Source organism: Lupinus angustifolius, chromosome LG02, assembly GCF_001865875.1.
Source record: "Lupinus angustifolius cultivar Tanjil chromosome LG02, LupAngTanjil_v1.0, whole genome shotgun sequence".
NCBI lineage: Eukaryota > Viridiplantae > Streptophyta > Magnoliopsida > Fabales > Fabaceae > Lupinus > Lupinus angustifolius.
The window spans coordinates 19,799,128-19,816,147 of record NC_032010.1 but is presented as its reverse complement, the minus strand read 5'-3'; the positions used below and the strand labels follow the sequence as shown (position 1 = coordinate 19,816,147).

At 37.9% G+C, this 17,020-nt stretch overlaps 1 protein-coding gene across 2 annotated transcripts in view; it reads left to right on the top strand.

Annotated features, from left to right (window-relative positions):
* LOC109338147 (probable glucan 1,3-beta-glucosidase A) overlaps positions 362 to 17,020 on the top strand; it is a 24,319-nt gene continuing 7,660 nt past the window's right edge. Inside the window, exons 1-10 of one of the 2 annotated variants that reach the window (XM_019575297.1) lie at positions 362 to 574; positions 824 to 943; positions 1,055 to 1,240; positions 1,460 to 1,618; positions 2,180 to 2,349; positions 2,442 to 2,597; positions 2,788 to 3,140; positions 3,679 to 3,876; positions 10,008 to 10,017; positions 15,981 to 15,990. In XM_019575297.1, coding sequence (XP_019430842.1) covers positions 386 to 574; positions 824 to 943; positions 1,055 to 1,240; positions 1,460 to 1,618; positions 2,180 to 2,349; positions 2,442 to 2,597; positions 2,788 to 3,140; positions 3,679 to 3,860 — 1,515 coding nt within the window. In that variant the 5' untranslated portion in view covers positions 362 to 385 and the 3' untranslated portion in view covers positions 3,861 to 3,876; positions 10,008 to 10,017; positions 15,981 to 15,990. The remainder of the gene's footprint in view (positions 575 to 823; positions 944 to 1,054; positions 1,241 to 1,459; positions 1,619 to 2,179; positions 2,350 to 2,441; positions 2,598 to 2,787; positions 3,141 to 3,678; positions 3,877 to 10,007; positions 10,018 to 15,980; positions 15,991 to 17,020) is intronic. The other variant, XM_019575305.1, reaches the window with a different exon arrangement.

Below are 17,020 nucleotides of genomic sequence, written 5' to 3'. Positions count from 1 at the left end.
ATACATTATTTTTTATTTCTCATTGTTAATTACATCTTCAAAGGAGAAATATAAAAAAAAAATTATTTTTAAATTATCATTAGTTTACACTTCATCTTTTAAATTTTATACTTACAAACAAACGGAAGAATTTTATTCATTTTCCCTTCCATTCCTCTCCATCATAATCATTTCATCCCTCTTATTTTATTTCATTTCCTACGTAACTCCAAAACAAAACCTTAAAGAATTTGGAAAAAGTCATGTGAAAGCTGACCCACTAGTTGTACAGAATAGAGACTCATGGGTTATCATACATGATAAAGTAGTGTAAAAAAGAAGCTTCCTTTTCCTATATGTAATTGCTTATACTCATTTCAAAGATATATCAAAGATATATCTAATAATGATGAGCTGCTTCAACCTCAAAACATGGCTTCTTAGTTTGGTTTTCTTATCTTATCTTCTTTCTTTGTCCCATGGGATACCAAATAAGGAGTTTCGAGTTAGAGCAGTTAACCTTGGTGGTTGGTTGGTTACCGAAGGGTGGATCAAACCTTCTCTTTTCGATGGCATTCCAAATAAGGATTTCTTGGTTAGTACCACTACTTGATGAATATATAAAATAAATGATTGCATTACATCGTTACGGTGATGGTTAAGGTTTCATCGCAAAACAAAAACAATTAGTAATGAAAGTTGCACGACATGTATTGAAATCATTCCTAAGATATTGAGTAGACGATGTGAGACTTACTTACTAACTGTTATAAGGTCATTATAGTTATAGTTTTCTAATTCTCTTCATTCATGGTGGTGTGAAATTCTTCTTAATTTTGGTTAGGATGGAACTGGTCTTCAGTTTAAGTCAGTGACAACAGGGAAATATCTTTGCGCTGAGTTAGGAGGAGGAACAAGCCTAGTTGCAAACCGCACTGCTGCTTCGGGTTGGGAAACATTTAGAGTAAGATATTATTCATTCATCAATCCGAAATTAATTATAACTGAATTGTATTAATAAATATGATGTCTAATGTTATACATTTTTTATGATGTTCCATGTAATGATGTGCAGTTGTGGAGGTTAAACGAGAACAGTTTCAGATTCAGGGTGTTCAATAACCAGTTTGTAGGGTTGGATGGGATTAACGTTGTTGCAGTTTCCAGTGTTTCCACTGATTCTGAGAAATTCCATTTTGTCAAGGAAGGTGGCAATTCGAGCCTTGTTCGAATCAAATCATCCAATGGATACTTCATCCAGGTGATGATCTTCAGCATTGTAATTAAATTGACATCGTCTCTTTTACTTTTTCAAACAAACTTAATTTTCAATTTTTTATAGGCCAAAAAATATCATTTAATCATGAGTCAAACATAACTCTTTAGTGATCCGACAGACTTTTACTTTCAGATGAAATTTTAACAAATATATCTATGTAAATTACTCATTATTAAATATTTCATTCCATGGAACATGCAGGCTAAGACAGAGGATCTAGTTACTGCTGATGTTTCAGAGGTTAACGGATGGGGAGAGGATGACCCAACCATTTTTGTGTTGACCATCACTTCAAGGTTTCAAGGTGAATTTCAAGTCACAAATGGTTATGGCCCTAGGAAAGCTCCCCAAGTTATGAAGGTGACACCAAGTGGTTAATGACTAGTTATATCATCATTTATAATCAGAAATAATATTTTTACCCTTAAAAATAAAAACAAAAAATAGAATTTCCCTCTCCGATATTTAAGAGTGGTTCCTTGAGTAAAGGTTCCACTAAATGTTACATTATTATTATTATTGGTGCGCTCTAATGTTTATAGGTTGAGATTCTCTCCAATATTTAAGAGTCCAATATTAAAATATGAGATAAATAATAAGTTTAATAATTTATAATTTCTTTTGTTAAATATAATTTAAAATTTGAACCATTTTTGTTAGTCACATGTCACCATCTGAATTCAATACTTAGAGTATCTCCTTCCAACTTTTAATTTTTTTCTATGTAGAATTGTCAACTAATTTTATTGTTGTATGATAACTTCCACGTTCACATGGGTGTGGTCCAAACATAGACTAGGAGCTTGTCTTTCTTGATAATGATATTGCCTTTAATTATTCTTATCTTTATCAACTTGTAGATTTATTGACTGAGTGTGTGCATTTTGCAAGTTGTAATGTGATAACTGTGCATTTTATTAGAAACACTGGAGAACTTTTATTGTTAAGGAAGATTTCAAGTTCATAGCCAGCAATGGATTAAATGCTGTGAGAATACCCGTTGGATGGTGGATAGCAAGTGATCCAACTCCACCCTCACCTTACGTTGAAGGTTCCTTAAACGCACTAGACAATGCTTTCTTGTGGGCCCAGTAAGTGCATATATATACCAAATACTCTTCTAATATACATGGCACATTAATATAACAATTAGTAATAGTGGGATTCACCATTTGCTTTTAAGGGAATATGGATTGAAAATCATAATTGATCTTCATGCTGCACCTGGTTCTCAAAATGGCTATGAGCATAGCTCTTCAAGAGATGGTTCTCAAGATTGGGGAAAAACAGACCAAAACATCCAACAAACACTTCATGTTATAGACTTCCTAACCGCAAGGTATATGTTATATGTATGAGTGTAATATTTATTCATCTATTTATTGTCAGTGTAAAATACAATATAAGATGTTGATATTTATCTTAGTAAAAGAATCAATATATGATATTTTTCAACCTATACCATTAAATTTTAGCATGCCACTTGCGTCTAAGATATATAATGATTCTCATATTGCTATGCATTGTAGGTATGCAAATAGCCCAAGCCTTTATGCAATTGAGCTCTTAAATGAGCCTCGTGCACCTGGTGCAACAATAGAAAACTTAACCAAGTACTACAAGGCTGGTTATGAAGCTGTGCGTAGGCACTCACACACAGCTTATGTAGTGTTGTCAACAAGGCTAGGTACCTCAAATTCCAGGGAAATATTACCTATTGCCAGTGGTCTTAACCGATCTGTGATTGATGTACACTACTACAACCTTTTTGAACCTCAATTGAACAACATTACTGTCCAACAAAACATTGATTTCATCCTAACCAACCGTTCATCACAGTTGAATTCTGTTACAACCTCAAATGGTCCTCTTACTTTTGTTGGTAAGTCTTCAAGTTAAGTTTTATTTTTCTAGAAAGACCGATTTCAGTTGTCAATTTTATCGTATGAGTTTTATACACTATCAGTATATCATTTATCATCCACCGTGAATATGTATAAATCTTTAAACTTACAATGCATAAATATTACACTCTTTTTTATATAAGGACTAACATGTTTATTTATTCTGTATCATTCACCTCATAATGCATAATTAATCATCGATCATTAGCATTACTTTAGGTATTATTGAAATGAAATATTAACAAAGTTTAAAAAAATAAGGGCAATTATATATACCATGCATCCTCTTGTTTTAAAACATTAGAGTGAATACCTTTCTCACCTCTCATTTGAATGAAACATTAGTTTAATTTGTCAAAATTCTAACTTGTGAAAAAAAAAATCAAGTTCTCTTATGCAATTAAGTTTTTATATTTATTTTTAACGTCAACCAATTAATGACAATTCAATTATACTTTAGATTTTGTGTTGTTTAATTAAAGTTTCAAACTGGTCAATAACAAATTCCAATTAAAGGTGAATGGGTTGCTGAGTGGCAAATTGAAGGGGCTATGCAAAAGGACTACGAAGCATTTGCCAAGGCCCAATTAGATGTTTATAGGCGAGCAACATTTGGATGGGCTTACTGGACTTTCAAAAATATCAGGAACCATTGGAGTCTAGAGTGGATGATCAAGAATGGTTATATCAAGCTCTAAAATAAAATAGTGTAATATATGCACTACTTGGGTAAAGATTTATACATAATTATTGTATCATCTACAATTTATTTAGATTACTTTTTTGAATAGTCAATAATAATTAAATATTATGATAGATGATGCAATGATAGCATATAAAAATCTTACATTGTCACTGCATACATTTTTTTCTCAATATAATATTGAGGCATACATGTCTACTTCCATAGTTCCATATGATACTATGCTCTTGTCCCTCCATTTACAACTATCATATGTTTTTATTCGATCTTTAACAACAATTACAATGGTTGATCTTAATGGAATAAAAATATTCTTACTCTATTCTCCATTATGTCATTGTTATTTTCCAACTTTTGTTTTTAAATAAGAACAATTCTTGATTATTCTTAGCCAAAGGAAAGTGATGAGAGGTAGGTATCGGGGAAAAAGGTAGATGTAGTGGGACCCAAACAAGAATAAAAATGATGTTTGTCATTGTGAGAAAAATATATATGTTATTTTTATATCATGAGGAGTTGTAATAAATTATAAAATAATATGAGTCCCAAATAAGAATTAAAATTTTATTTACGGCCGAAAATGCTCTAATTTCCTCAAAGTTTTTTAAGCCTGATAAGGAAGGGAAGAAAAAGTTGTACATCCTTTATTCTGCAAAGATGCCAATAAAAAAAACATTTAATGGATGTCTTGTAAAAAATTTAACCGAGCTTAATTGGATATATATTGTTCCAGCCTGGTCATACACAGGCCGTCAACCTCAAAAGAATCTATTAGTCCGATATCTTCGGGTTGTCCCCTTCTACCCGAGTATCCCGTGCAATATTCCGCATGTCCCCGTCGTTCGCCTTAGATGGATCCACTCGTGGCAGATGCAATAAATGCTCCTACCACGACATTAATGCATCTGACACGTTATTTAATGCACTTCAGACATGCTATTTAATGTGCCGCTGACTCGCCATCAGTGTCAGACCACATGTCACGCCACCTGAACATTCTACCTGCCCCCGACAAATCAACAAGGATAGATCCGCAGGTCAAGTAAGAACGTCCAAAGTAGGTCCCTTGTAACCGTTAGATACTGGCCAATGACCAGATGTCATCTCAACACTTCCTAAGCTCTATAAATAGAAGAGACCACACAAGGAGTATAATTAATTCTAATTCCCTCATTTATCGCTCTAATTTGCCTCTTATTTACTCTCATTCTCTCTCTAGAATACTCTACTAACTTGATCGTCAGAAAACCTTTTCAGGCATCTCCTCCGGTGGGTCTAGACGATCATCCGACCAAGTCACTTGTTTTCCAACACTCTACCGAACATACTCTTCCGACCATCCCACTTCAGCTTCAGACCATCCATCCTTAACTCCCGATCATCCACTCTTAACAGTAAAGAACATTGGTGTCGTCTATGGCTTACCTACAATATGGTGACCACCCGTGCCCAAGCTCAACCACCTATCCATGCAGAACCACCCAACCCGAATCATGACACCCCTCTCATTGAACCTCCAGCACTAGTGCAATCATCTCACCAGGCTAGCCAAAGTCATCCCCCAAACACCATTCTAGAAGCACCCACTATCCAACAACTCCTCCACGTGATCCAAACTCAAGGCCGAATTATCCAACAACAGGCCCAACTACTAGCCGAGCTTCGCCAAGATAGACCAAAACCCAATGATGGACCCTCGCGGCCAGTTGGCGATGAACACTCTGCTGAATCCGTCGAAGCCTCTACCCTCGTAGCCTCACCCCCCCAATCACGAAAACCACTCAGATAACTCAACCCCCCGACCACAACTCCTCATGAGCAAACCATTCTTTCTTTCACATAAACTATTATGTCTTCACCACTCCCAAAACATCTTACCCGACCCAGCAACATCGACCAGTACGATGGAACAAGTGACCCACATGATCATCTAGATGCCTTTGAAGCCTCAATGCTTTTCCATGGGGCCACCGACCCCATCATGTGCCGAGCATTTCCCCTCACTCGGAAACGTGCTGCCCTTTAGTGGTTTACTCGGCTCGCACCGAACAGTATCGACCAATGGGCCACTCTTGCCAAGAGATTCAACATTCGCTTCACAGCAAGCAGAGAGCAACCTCACTCTTCCTACCCCGTGTCCGGTATACGATAGGAATCCCATGAGCCCCTCCGAGCTTACCTATACATATTCAACTCGGAGGCCATGAAGGTTCGCACCCTGAGCCCGGAGGTGGCAGTGCATATTTTAGTGACGGCTTGCAGGATGGTCTCTTCAAGTAGGAATTGGCTAAATATTCAGATCTCACAATGAAACAACTCTGATCTAAGGCTCAACAATTCATCAATCTGGAAGAAACCCATCCTAACCACCCACCCACCAAGCATAGAGAATACCAAATCCCCTCACGGGAAGCGAAACGACCGAAAACACACGAACACCCTCGAGATCATCCACCCCGACCACCCAAAAAACCTAAATACAACTCTTACGCCCCCTCAATGCTAGCCGAACTAGAATCTTGCAAGAAGTTATGGCCACCCACTTAGTCCAACTCCCCAAACCTAATCTAGGTAGGAGATTAGGGACCCAAGACCGCTCCAAATATTGTGACTTCCACACCTTCCTTGGCCATGTAACAGAAGAGTGTACCTAGTTGAGGGACACTATCGAAGACCTTATCCAAGCCGGGCACCATCGAAAGTTTATAGCTCGGACCCGCCAAGAGCGATCATCGCCTCTGCGCCGATCTAGTCAACATGAACATGAACATTCTCTGAACAAAGACCGGAGAGACCATTACCGCTCCAACAATAGGCAACAACGGAGTCCACTTGACATTAACACCATATTCGGCAGATTCGCTGCTGGTGGTACATCCAGGGCATCCCAAAAGTGGTATGTCCGGGAGGTCATACAATCAAGTATCTGCAAACCCTGCCAGTATTAGGGCCACCAAGCAGCACCCCCGATCTCCTTCGACGACTATGACTATGAAGGCGTCGTCCACAATCATGATGATCCCCTCGTCATCATCGCCAAAATGAATAATAAAAAGGTCGGAAGTTTGTTTGTTGACCATGGTAGTTCAACGGACATCATGTTTTAAGATCTGTTCACAAAGATGGAACTCAATGATAGAGACCTGTTGCTATATGATGGACAACTTGTCGGTTTCACTAGACAAAGAATCACCCCCCGAGGCTATGTTGATATATGGATGACTGTCGGAGAACAACCTTTAACCCGGACGATTCAAGCAAAATTCCTGGTCATCGATTGTGTCTCGACTTACAACGCCATACTCGATCGACCAACACTCAACCATCTTGAAACAATAGTCTCCACCCCACACTTCTACATGAAGTTTCTGTCATCCGACCTCCGGGTATGCACGGTTAGGGGAGACCAGTAGAATGCAAGACGTTGCTATGAGATGAGTCTCCAGCCGAACCACACTTCAGTAGGGGCACCACCCCCAAGAAAAAACAACGGGTGTGCACTTAGTGGAGCTAGATGACAGGGCAGATACAAAAGACCTACGACCTCAGCCAGAAGAAGAAAACACCTCCCTTCAACTTGGTCCCTTAAAAGAAAATGTAGTGTATATTGGTTGTACCCTTGATGAAACTTAGAGGTCCAAGCTAATCAAATGCTTGAAGACCAACAAAGATCTTTTTGCCTGGTCCGCTGCACATATGCCCATAATTAACCCCTCAGTTGCCTGCCACCGGCTCACGACAAATCCAGGGGCAAGGACGGTGGCCCAAAAGAAAAGAAAGATGGGCGCCGAAAGAAAAACTAAGGTTACTCAAAAGATCTCAGAACTACTTGAGGCATGCTTCATCCGAGAAATAACATATACAACCTGGTTGTCAAACGTTGTGCTAGTCATAAAATCATATGCAAAGTGGCGGATGTGTGTGGATTATACATACCTGAACAAAGTGTGCCGAAAAGATCCATACCCCATTCCGAGCATCGATCATCTTGTTGACAATTCTTTTGGGTACCAATTTCTCTCATTTATGGATGCTTATTCAAGATATAACCACATTCCCATGTACCCCCAGATCAAGACAAGACCACCTTCATTACACCCAAGGCGGCCTACTGTTACACGGTCATGTCATTCGGTCTGAAAAATGCAGGGGCCACATACTAGAGAATGATGAACACCATTTTCGGAGATCAGATTGGAAAAAACATAGAAGTCTATATGGACGATATGATCGCCAAGAGTCTACCAACGGAAGATCATGTGACTATCCTAAATGTCATCTTTGGCCGATTACACAAGTTTAATATGCGCCTCAACCCAGAAAAATGTACATTCGAGTCAAAGTCGACAAGTTCTTGGGATTTCTGTTAACAAGTCGGGGTATTGAAGTTAACCCAGCAAAGTGCCAAGCAATCATAAACATGCACAGCCCAAGATCAGTTAAGGAAGTCCAACAACTTAATGGGCGGTTGGCGGCCTTAGCCAGATTTCTTCCAGCATCCGCCAAACATTCCCTCCCACTGTTCCAGCTCCTAAAGAAGAGCAACACTTTTACTTGGTCGGAGGATTCTGAAGCAGCTTTCCAAATTTTCAAACAATACCTGGCTACTCCTCCCGTGCTTTCTAAGAATGCACCCGTTGAGACATTATATGTCTACTTCATGGTAACAGACGGGGCCGTAGCCACCACTATAATCAAAGATAGTGAAGATGGTCAACACCCAATGTACTTCACTAGCAAGGCATTACAAGGCCTAGAGCTCGTGTATAAGAAGTTAAAAAGGGTCGCATACGCCCTCTTGGTGGCAACAAGACGACTGTGATAATATTTTCAATCCCATCTGGTCGTGGTCAGAAACAATCAACCTATCTGCCAAATTTTGCATAAGCCTGATCTAGCCAGGCGGATGATCTCTTTGTCCATTGAACTCTCACAATTTGATATACGGTACGAACCTAGAACGACCATCAAAAGCCAAGTCCTGACCGACTTTGTTGCCGAATTGACCACACAACGAGGTAGTTTCGAGCAAATATGGACCATATATGTTGACGGTTCATCCAACCTTCGAGGCAGATCAGGAGTCTTGTTAGATAATGGTTAGGGGATGACCATCAAGCACGGACTAACATTCACCTTTCCTACATCAAATAATCGAGCAGAATATGAAGCATGCATTACCGGTTTTCAATTGGCCAAAGAAATCGAAGTGGAAAAAGTCTCCATTTGTAGTGATTCCCAGCTCGTAGTCTCTCAGATTACGAGGGCCTATCAAATAAAAGACGTGTTACTCGGAAAATACATAGCCAAGGTTAAGGAAGTAATGGCCAAGTTTGAAATAGCTTTAGTCCAGCAAGTCCCAATGGAGCAGAATATTTGGGCTGATATTTTGTCCAAACTAGCAAGCATGAAGAGCCCGGGTAACAATAGACCAGTGGTTCAAGAGACAATCATACGGCCAAGTGTCATGGCTGTTGAGCAAACACAGATCTCGGACGACTAGACCAGCCTAATCATCAGATACTTGTCCAACAACGACTTGCCAACAGATTAGAAGGACATGCAAAGATTTCTCAAGTATAGTTCATGGTTCACAATAGTGCAAGGTTGTATGTAGGCCCAATCATTAGATACTTGTTCTACTCATATGTTTAAATGCCTTGGCCCCGATAGGGCTCGGTATGTCCTCCAAGAAATCCACGAAGGGAGTTGCGGCCATCACCTCGGTGCCTCATCACTCACCAAGAAGATACTATGAACCAGATATTATTGGCCGACTATGGACCAAGATGCCTCTGAGTTCACCAAGAAATGCACGCCCTGCTAACTGTTTGCTAACCTCCACAAAGCCCCCCTGAAGAGCTAACTACAACAATGACCTCATGGCCATTTTGTAGATGGGGAATGGATATTCTAGGACCATTTCCATCAGCAACCGGACAACTTAAATTTCTGATAGTGGCAGTCGACTACTTCACTAAGTGGATTGAAGCTGAAGCCTTATCCAACATCACGGCGGCCAACATCCGAAAATTTACTTGGAGGAATATCATAACAAGATTTGGGATACCTGCTGTAATATTCACCGACAACGGAACTCAAGAAGAAGATTACAAGAAGCCAAGAGAGTATGACCAAAATAGTTACATCATGTCCTATGGGCTTACAGTACAACTCCTCACTCCACCACCGGGGAATCACCTTTCAACCTTACTTATGGGTCTGAGGCTATGATCATGGTGGAGATCGGTGAACCCACCTGGCGGATAGCAAACTTTGATGAAACGGTCAACTTGACCATCTTGATGAACAACTTAGACTGGATCGAAGAGAAGAGAGACCGAGCCAGAATCAGAGAGACCACCGTCAAAAGAAGAGCTACCAAAAATACAATAGAACGATGGTACCACAAGACTTTAAAATGGGTAGCTTAGTACTTAGATGGGCTGACATCGAAAAAACAAAAGGCAAGCTAGCACCCAATTGGGAAGGGCCATACCGAGTAACCAGCAAGACTGGCAAAGGGGCCTACAAGCTTGAACACCTACTAGGGAAAGAAATCCCCCGCACTTGGAACGCGGTAAATCTACGATAATTTTTCGCTTGAAAATGTAAATCAGTGCCAGACATTTATACGGCTGAGCAAAATGATGCAACCAAATCCAACTTATATGTTAATGAGGTATTATTCAAATGTCTTACATAGATCCTCTTGGTGCCAACAATATAACCCCAGAGGCGCGAGCCAGTCCCCATCTGGCAGCGATTCACTATACAAAACCAAGGCAAGATGTAACACCATGTTTTTCAGAACACTTGTAATTAAGTAATTAGTATTAATGGATTAATTATAGAAATTAATCAGTAATGTTTTAGGCTAAACCTCAGATGAGTTTTAGTCTTGTATTATGATTTTATTGTTTTTCCTATTTTTTCAAGATTTTTGGAGAATAAAAGTTTCTGAGACGATTTCGGGTCGTTTTATCGTGTTTTTGCCCAGTGTTTGAGTTTCGTACCTCAGAATCGAATTCTGAGTTCGCTGTTGGATTCGGAATATTAGTTCTAGTTAAAATAAAGGCCAAGTTTGTCCGTAACGCATCTATATATATTTTTCACCTCGAAACTCAAGTTTCGACGTTTCGGGCAAATGTCCTAAATTGGGAGATTGTATATTTTCGAACAAAATTATCCGAAAATTTTCGGACACGAGTTTATTGGGAAATTACATCATATCAATAGAGTTTCTAAATCTACTTAATTATCCTAAATCTACGAGTTTATTGGGAAATTATCCTAAATCTACTTAATTTGCATTAAATTTTCTGATTTGATGAGGGTGAGGCTCTCCTATAAATACCTCACCTCATTCTCTCATTTTTAAACTAAATTACCTATACAAACTAAGGTAGTCTTTTATTTTCTCTTCTTCATCTTCTTCTCATACTTCATAGAAAGTTATGAGCTTTTATTATGTTGTTCATAAAGTAGAATTTGTATTTTTTCTTTAAGTATTTGATGAAGGCATAACTAAAGGGGATGATAATAAAATCATATGAACCTTTATGTAGTTTTTGACTTTTGTAAATCTTGAAATTTCTTCCTTCTTCTTAGATGGAAAACTATATCTTTGGACAAGGTCAGATGACTTATTTGTTTGGAAATATTAGAAATTGTTGTTAGTATTTGAATATGTTTAAAAGGTGATGATTTTAACATCAAAGGAACCTTTAATGTGTTTAGGAAAAAGTTTGTATTTTATTCTTGAAAGTTTATAATGTTGATGAATTATTATTGAAAATGTTTCATTTTTAGAAAGTATTATATTTTAAAATTGGTTTAGCATATTTTACTTTGATTTCCAAGTTAAAATAATGATTTGCGATAAAAAATGATTTATTAAAGTCTTGACTTCATAAACTTAAAGTGTTATGAAGTTTTGGATATTAAAGTAGTAGAAAGTCTTACCTTAGGATTTATTTTCATGACTATGAAATTAACACTTATATCCCTTGAGGTTTTTCCTAAAAAAATTAAGAGGTTTTAAGATGTTCATAAAAAATTGTTGTATTTATTTTATTTGACTTACTTTAAAGTGGTAAGAATAACTAAAAGATATTTAGTGTAAAATATTAAAAGTCATTCTTTTTCATAACTATCAAATTAACACTTATTAAACCTTGAGGTTTTTTTCCTAAAAAATTAGGAGGTGTTAAGATGTTATGATAATTTGTTTTAGTATTATACTTGAAATAATGAGATTTACCTAAAAGTCTTGACTTTATAAACTTAAAGTGTTATGAAGTCTTAGATGGTAAAATGATTTAAAAATGTTGAATCTTAGTTAAGTGAACTTACTTTAAAATGGTAAGATTTACTTAAAAAATATTGATTTAAAAGTATTGATTTTGTTTAAATTGACTTACTTTAAAAATGATAAGTCTAGCTTAATGATCTTATTTTAAAAGGTTAGTTTTAGTAAAAATGTTTTACTTACAAAAAATAAGATTTATGAACTACGGAAAAATGTAATGAAGTGGGAATACACGTCTAGAAAGGTTATGTCTAAAGAAAGACTTGGTATTTAAGATTGTCTTTATGACCCACCTCTCTTTCCTGGGAACTAGCCAGGTGTATATCCCCGGATTACAACATAATTCCGGTATAAGTTTTATTGAAAATCTTACTTTAAAAAGTGTTATTTGATTGTAAGACTTTCAATGACAAATGATGATTCAAGGATATTCAACCTTGAATCGGATGGACGAAAGCAATTAAATTCATTTTAAATTGGAAATTTATCTTCGCGTAAAAAGTTATTTCGTAAGTATAATAATATTTGTTAGTTAACTAACTAACGTTATTTTGGCATAATGATGAAGAGTTCGAGAGGAGATCGGATCAAGTAAGCTCACCTACAAACAGAGAACCTAGCGACCCGGCACACTCAGGTGAGGGAGAAAACATCATGACACCATGGTGTCCGAATATGCATCAGGACCTCCAAACTCCCTCACAAGTTCGGAGTTGCCTTGGGTATTAAGAAAGCTTGTACTTAATCAATTGCCTGTTTGTTTGGATTAAGCTTGTATATACAAATACCATGTTAACTCTTGAATTATAATGTTTGAATGATTATTATGGGAATGATATGTATGTGATAATTGTTAAATTCAAGGTTTAAAAACATGTGATATAAATGAGAAATATTTCCTTGAGAAAAGTAATTAAAATGATATTTAGGCTCTTCTCGCTTGAGCGAGAAGTGTCTAGAGAAAACAAGTGTTTTAGCTCGGGGCGAGACAAATGCCTCAAAAATGCCACAAAGCCACAAATGCCTCAAAAATGGATGTGCCCTCGCTTGAGCGAGACAGCTCTCGCTTGAGCGAGAGGGCTCCATACAGACATGACTTCTTTTTAATTTGTCTGAATGATAACTCTCATATATATGAGAGCCTAATGGTATGTTTTCCATCAAGAAGTTGTAAAGGTAAACTATATGAAATTCTTGAAAGTAATAAAAGTAAGGAATTGCTTTGTTAAAGGTGAGGCCCGAAGGTGTGATATTATGCCCACACAGCGAGATCATTTGACCGTAAGAGGCTTGGCTAGAGGAGTCGTCCAGGATGATTCAGCGATGGTTCACAGTGGTGCTGAGAAGTATTATGTTGTGCTCATGCAGCGAGATCGTCTGACTGTAAGAGGCTTGGCTTAAGAGTCGTCCAGGATAATTCAGTGATGGTTTGCAGTGGTGCCAAAATTATTCTCTTTTTGTTTATATGTTAAGATCGGGACCCACTAGAAGCATTCCGGATGGGAGATGTCTTAGGATGGGCAGATTGCTAAAAAAGATGGATTAAAAGACATAATTTGCTAATTTCGGTTAGGGTGCATATCCATGGTCAAAAATGAAGTAGTGGAGAGGAAATGTATGGGAGACGAATGAGCCCCGAGATGTTGAGAGGGACGGCGTTGATGGCGGTGATTCGTCAGCTAAGTCTTGAGGGAGAGTCTAGGTGAGACGAGTCCCATGTATTCCTGGATGAGGTATTTTGTTGGATTGGACAGTGCTCACAGCGCAAACTAGACGATCTCTAACAACCCCTCTTTGTAATCAGGATCAATAAGAGGGATGCCCAAAAAGTTTTTGATATGACACCATCCTGAAATTGACAGTTCTTTTGGAATAAATCGATCATATATCCTTGCAAGGAATAATTTTGGTGCGATCAAATCGGCTTGTTATGGGAACTGTACTGTCGGTTATTTCCAAATAATTATTGGGAGGATAAATGAGTAAGGATGGTGGTCTCATGCATCACATTGCATACATGATATTCTTCGATATTGATTCTAAATTCTCGAGTTTTATACTTCATTCATCTTTATTATATGCTTGTATGATCACATAATATATTTGTACTCGTGTTTCGTGTTGGTGTATTATTACGTGTAATTCCACAACATCGATGACAAGTTTTTCATAGATGTTTTACTCCCTCTCTTTTCTTCTGATGTATTTGTATGCATATCCAGATGGACCCATCAACAATGATATGAGATTATTGCTTCACTATGTCCCAGGAGGGGACATGGAGTGTTGAGGGTAATCGACACACTTACACAGGTCCTTGCGACCTACAGCTGGATTGGGTAAGCAATGACTCAGTTCTGCATCTTCCACCTTACTCCGCAGTTCGGGAGGCATCATTCACTTTGCCCGACCGAAGACCTGCAACCGCCGGACTTTCTATACCAGCTGAAGCTCGAGGCATACCAGAAGTTGTTAGGACCTGGCCCCAAACAGGATTCTCATCATCAGGATCAGCACCAAGAGAGACAGACATAGCCATTACAATGGGGTGCACCCCGGACCCCTCGATGGATTGGGGAGCGGATGAAGTGGAGAAGGAGGAAGACAACAATGACTGTGTAGAGCTTATCCGTATAGAAGATTCAGTTGAGGTTATTGAGATCTCTTCTGACTTAGAGGTGGAGGAAGACCCTAGCAAGACTTCCAGTGCACCTCCGATTTAGGAGGTTTCTCTTTTGTTTTTTTGTGATAGTAACTTGTGTGAGGTACTTTTTGTAATGCCAATGCCCCTACATTATTTTCTTTGTATTTTCAGTTTTTATTTTTTATTTGTGGCGATGATTATATTTCGTCTTGTAAACAATTCTGTACTTATTCAAGAATTTCATGAATGAGAAGTATTCAGAAAAGAATTGTGTTAATTTAATTATCTTCAATATATTAAGAATTTTATTTCCACAAGGTTTGAAAATGTGACGTCTTGGAAATGGAAAAAGGTAAGGCCAGTCCCCCTCTATCAGTAATTCACTATACAAAAACAAGTCAGTACCAAGTCCTCTTGGTCGCCAGTAATACAACCCTAGAGGCGTGGGTCACTCCCCCTATGGCAGCAATTCACTATACAAAACCAAGCTAGGACCAAGTCCTATTGGTTGCCAACAATACAACCCGGAGGCATGGGCCAGTCCTCCTTTGGCGGCGATTCAGTATACAAACCAAGCCAAGACAAATTCCTCTTAGTCGCCAACATTATAACCCCATAGGGGAGGGCCAATCCCCCTCTAGTAGCGATTCAGTATACAAACCAAGCCAGGACCAAGTCCTCTTGGTCGCCAACATCATAAACTGAGCAATTGTTACTTAATGGGTATTCCATATTCTTATTCAAGTTTAATATCAGTTCACCGATTATTATCATTCAAGTCCATCAAAATACTAAACTGAGCAACTGTTACTTAATGGGTATTCCATATTCTCATTCAAGTTTAATATCAGTTCACCACTTATTATCATTCAAGTCCAGCAAAATATTAAACTGAGCAACTGGTACTTAATGGGTATTCCATATTCTCATTCAAGTTTATTATCAGTTCACGGGTTATTATCATTCAAGTTCAGCAAAATATTAAACCGAGCAACAGTTACTTAATGGGTATGCCACATTTTCGTTCAAGTTTAATATCAGTTCAGTGGTTAACATAACATTCTCATTCTCATTCAAGTCCCATATCTTAATGATGATATTCGGTCAACCCCCACCTCAACACCGATTAGAGTGTAAGCTAGATCTTACTGATTATCCAGCCGATTAATTGTCCGAATAGTTGGATTGTCGATTTAATTATCCAGCTGATTAGTTATCTGAACAGTTGATTAGTTAATTTGATTACTCTGGCCAATAAGACATTACGAATGTAGAAACAAAATAACATGATAGATAACATAACAAAAGTCTTCATTAAAAATGAGAAATTACAAGTGCAGAAGCAAAATAAAAACAACTAAAACCTAATTCCCCCCGCCACCTTTGGTCGGAACTGGGAGGGTAACGAGCCTTCATCAACAACGAGCTCACCCTCAGGAGTAACCCTGGTGATGAGCAATATATTACACACTATCCATAAGCTTAAATTAGCATGATTGATGATTCTTGGTACCTAATTGACTTTGTTTCACATGGTTTAGTGTTTTAGACTTTATTGGACTAATATTCCTAAAATGAGTTAATTTGGGATTATTTGGCCTGATTAAATCTATTATCATTTTCAGATCACATTTGGCACCAATGACATTTTGGGCATTATGGAAGTCGAGGATATGTGTTGAAGTGAAGATTGTATTTCTAATTTAGGAGTTGTTTTTATTGCAATTTAGCTTTGGGCCCAGTGTTTAGGCCCAATTCGGTTTATGTGTGTTGGAGGGGTTAAATTCGGATTCCCCACTCCAAACACACACACTTCACTTTGCCTCATTTTGAAACACAAAGTCATTTCCGTTTTCCCTCGTTTTGCTCTGCTAGGGTTTCACCCCTTCTTTATTTCTCATTTTCGATTTGTTCTTCCATTGTCATGGAAGGCTAAATTTATGGACTAAGTTCCTTTGGTAATGTATCACAACTCTTGAGGTTTTGTTATTAATGCATTTTCGGTTTCTTTATTGTTGATTTCTTCTATATTTTCTGAATATGGTTTGCTTAATGCCATTGCTTAGAAACTGGTTGGTTGAGTTTATCTTCACTTAGTTGATTTACTCTCTCTAGTGCATGAATGCTTAGTTCGTGTGAATTTGTTAATCGTTTCATACTTTTACTGATTTCGCTTAGTTTGATGTTTAAGTTCTGGAAC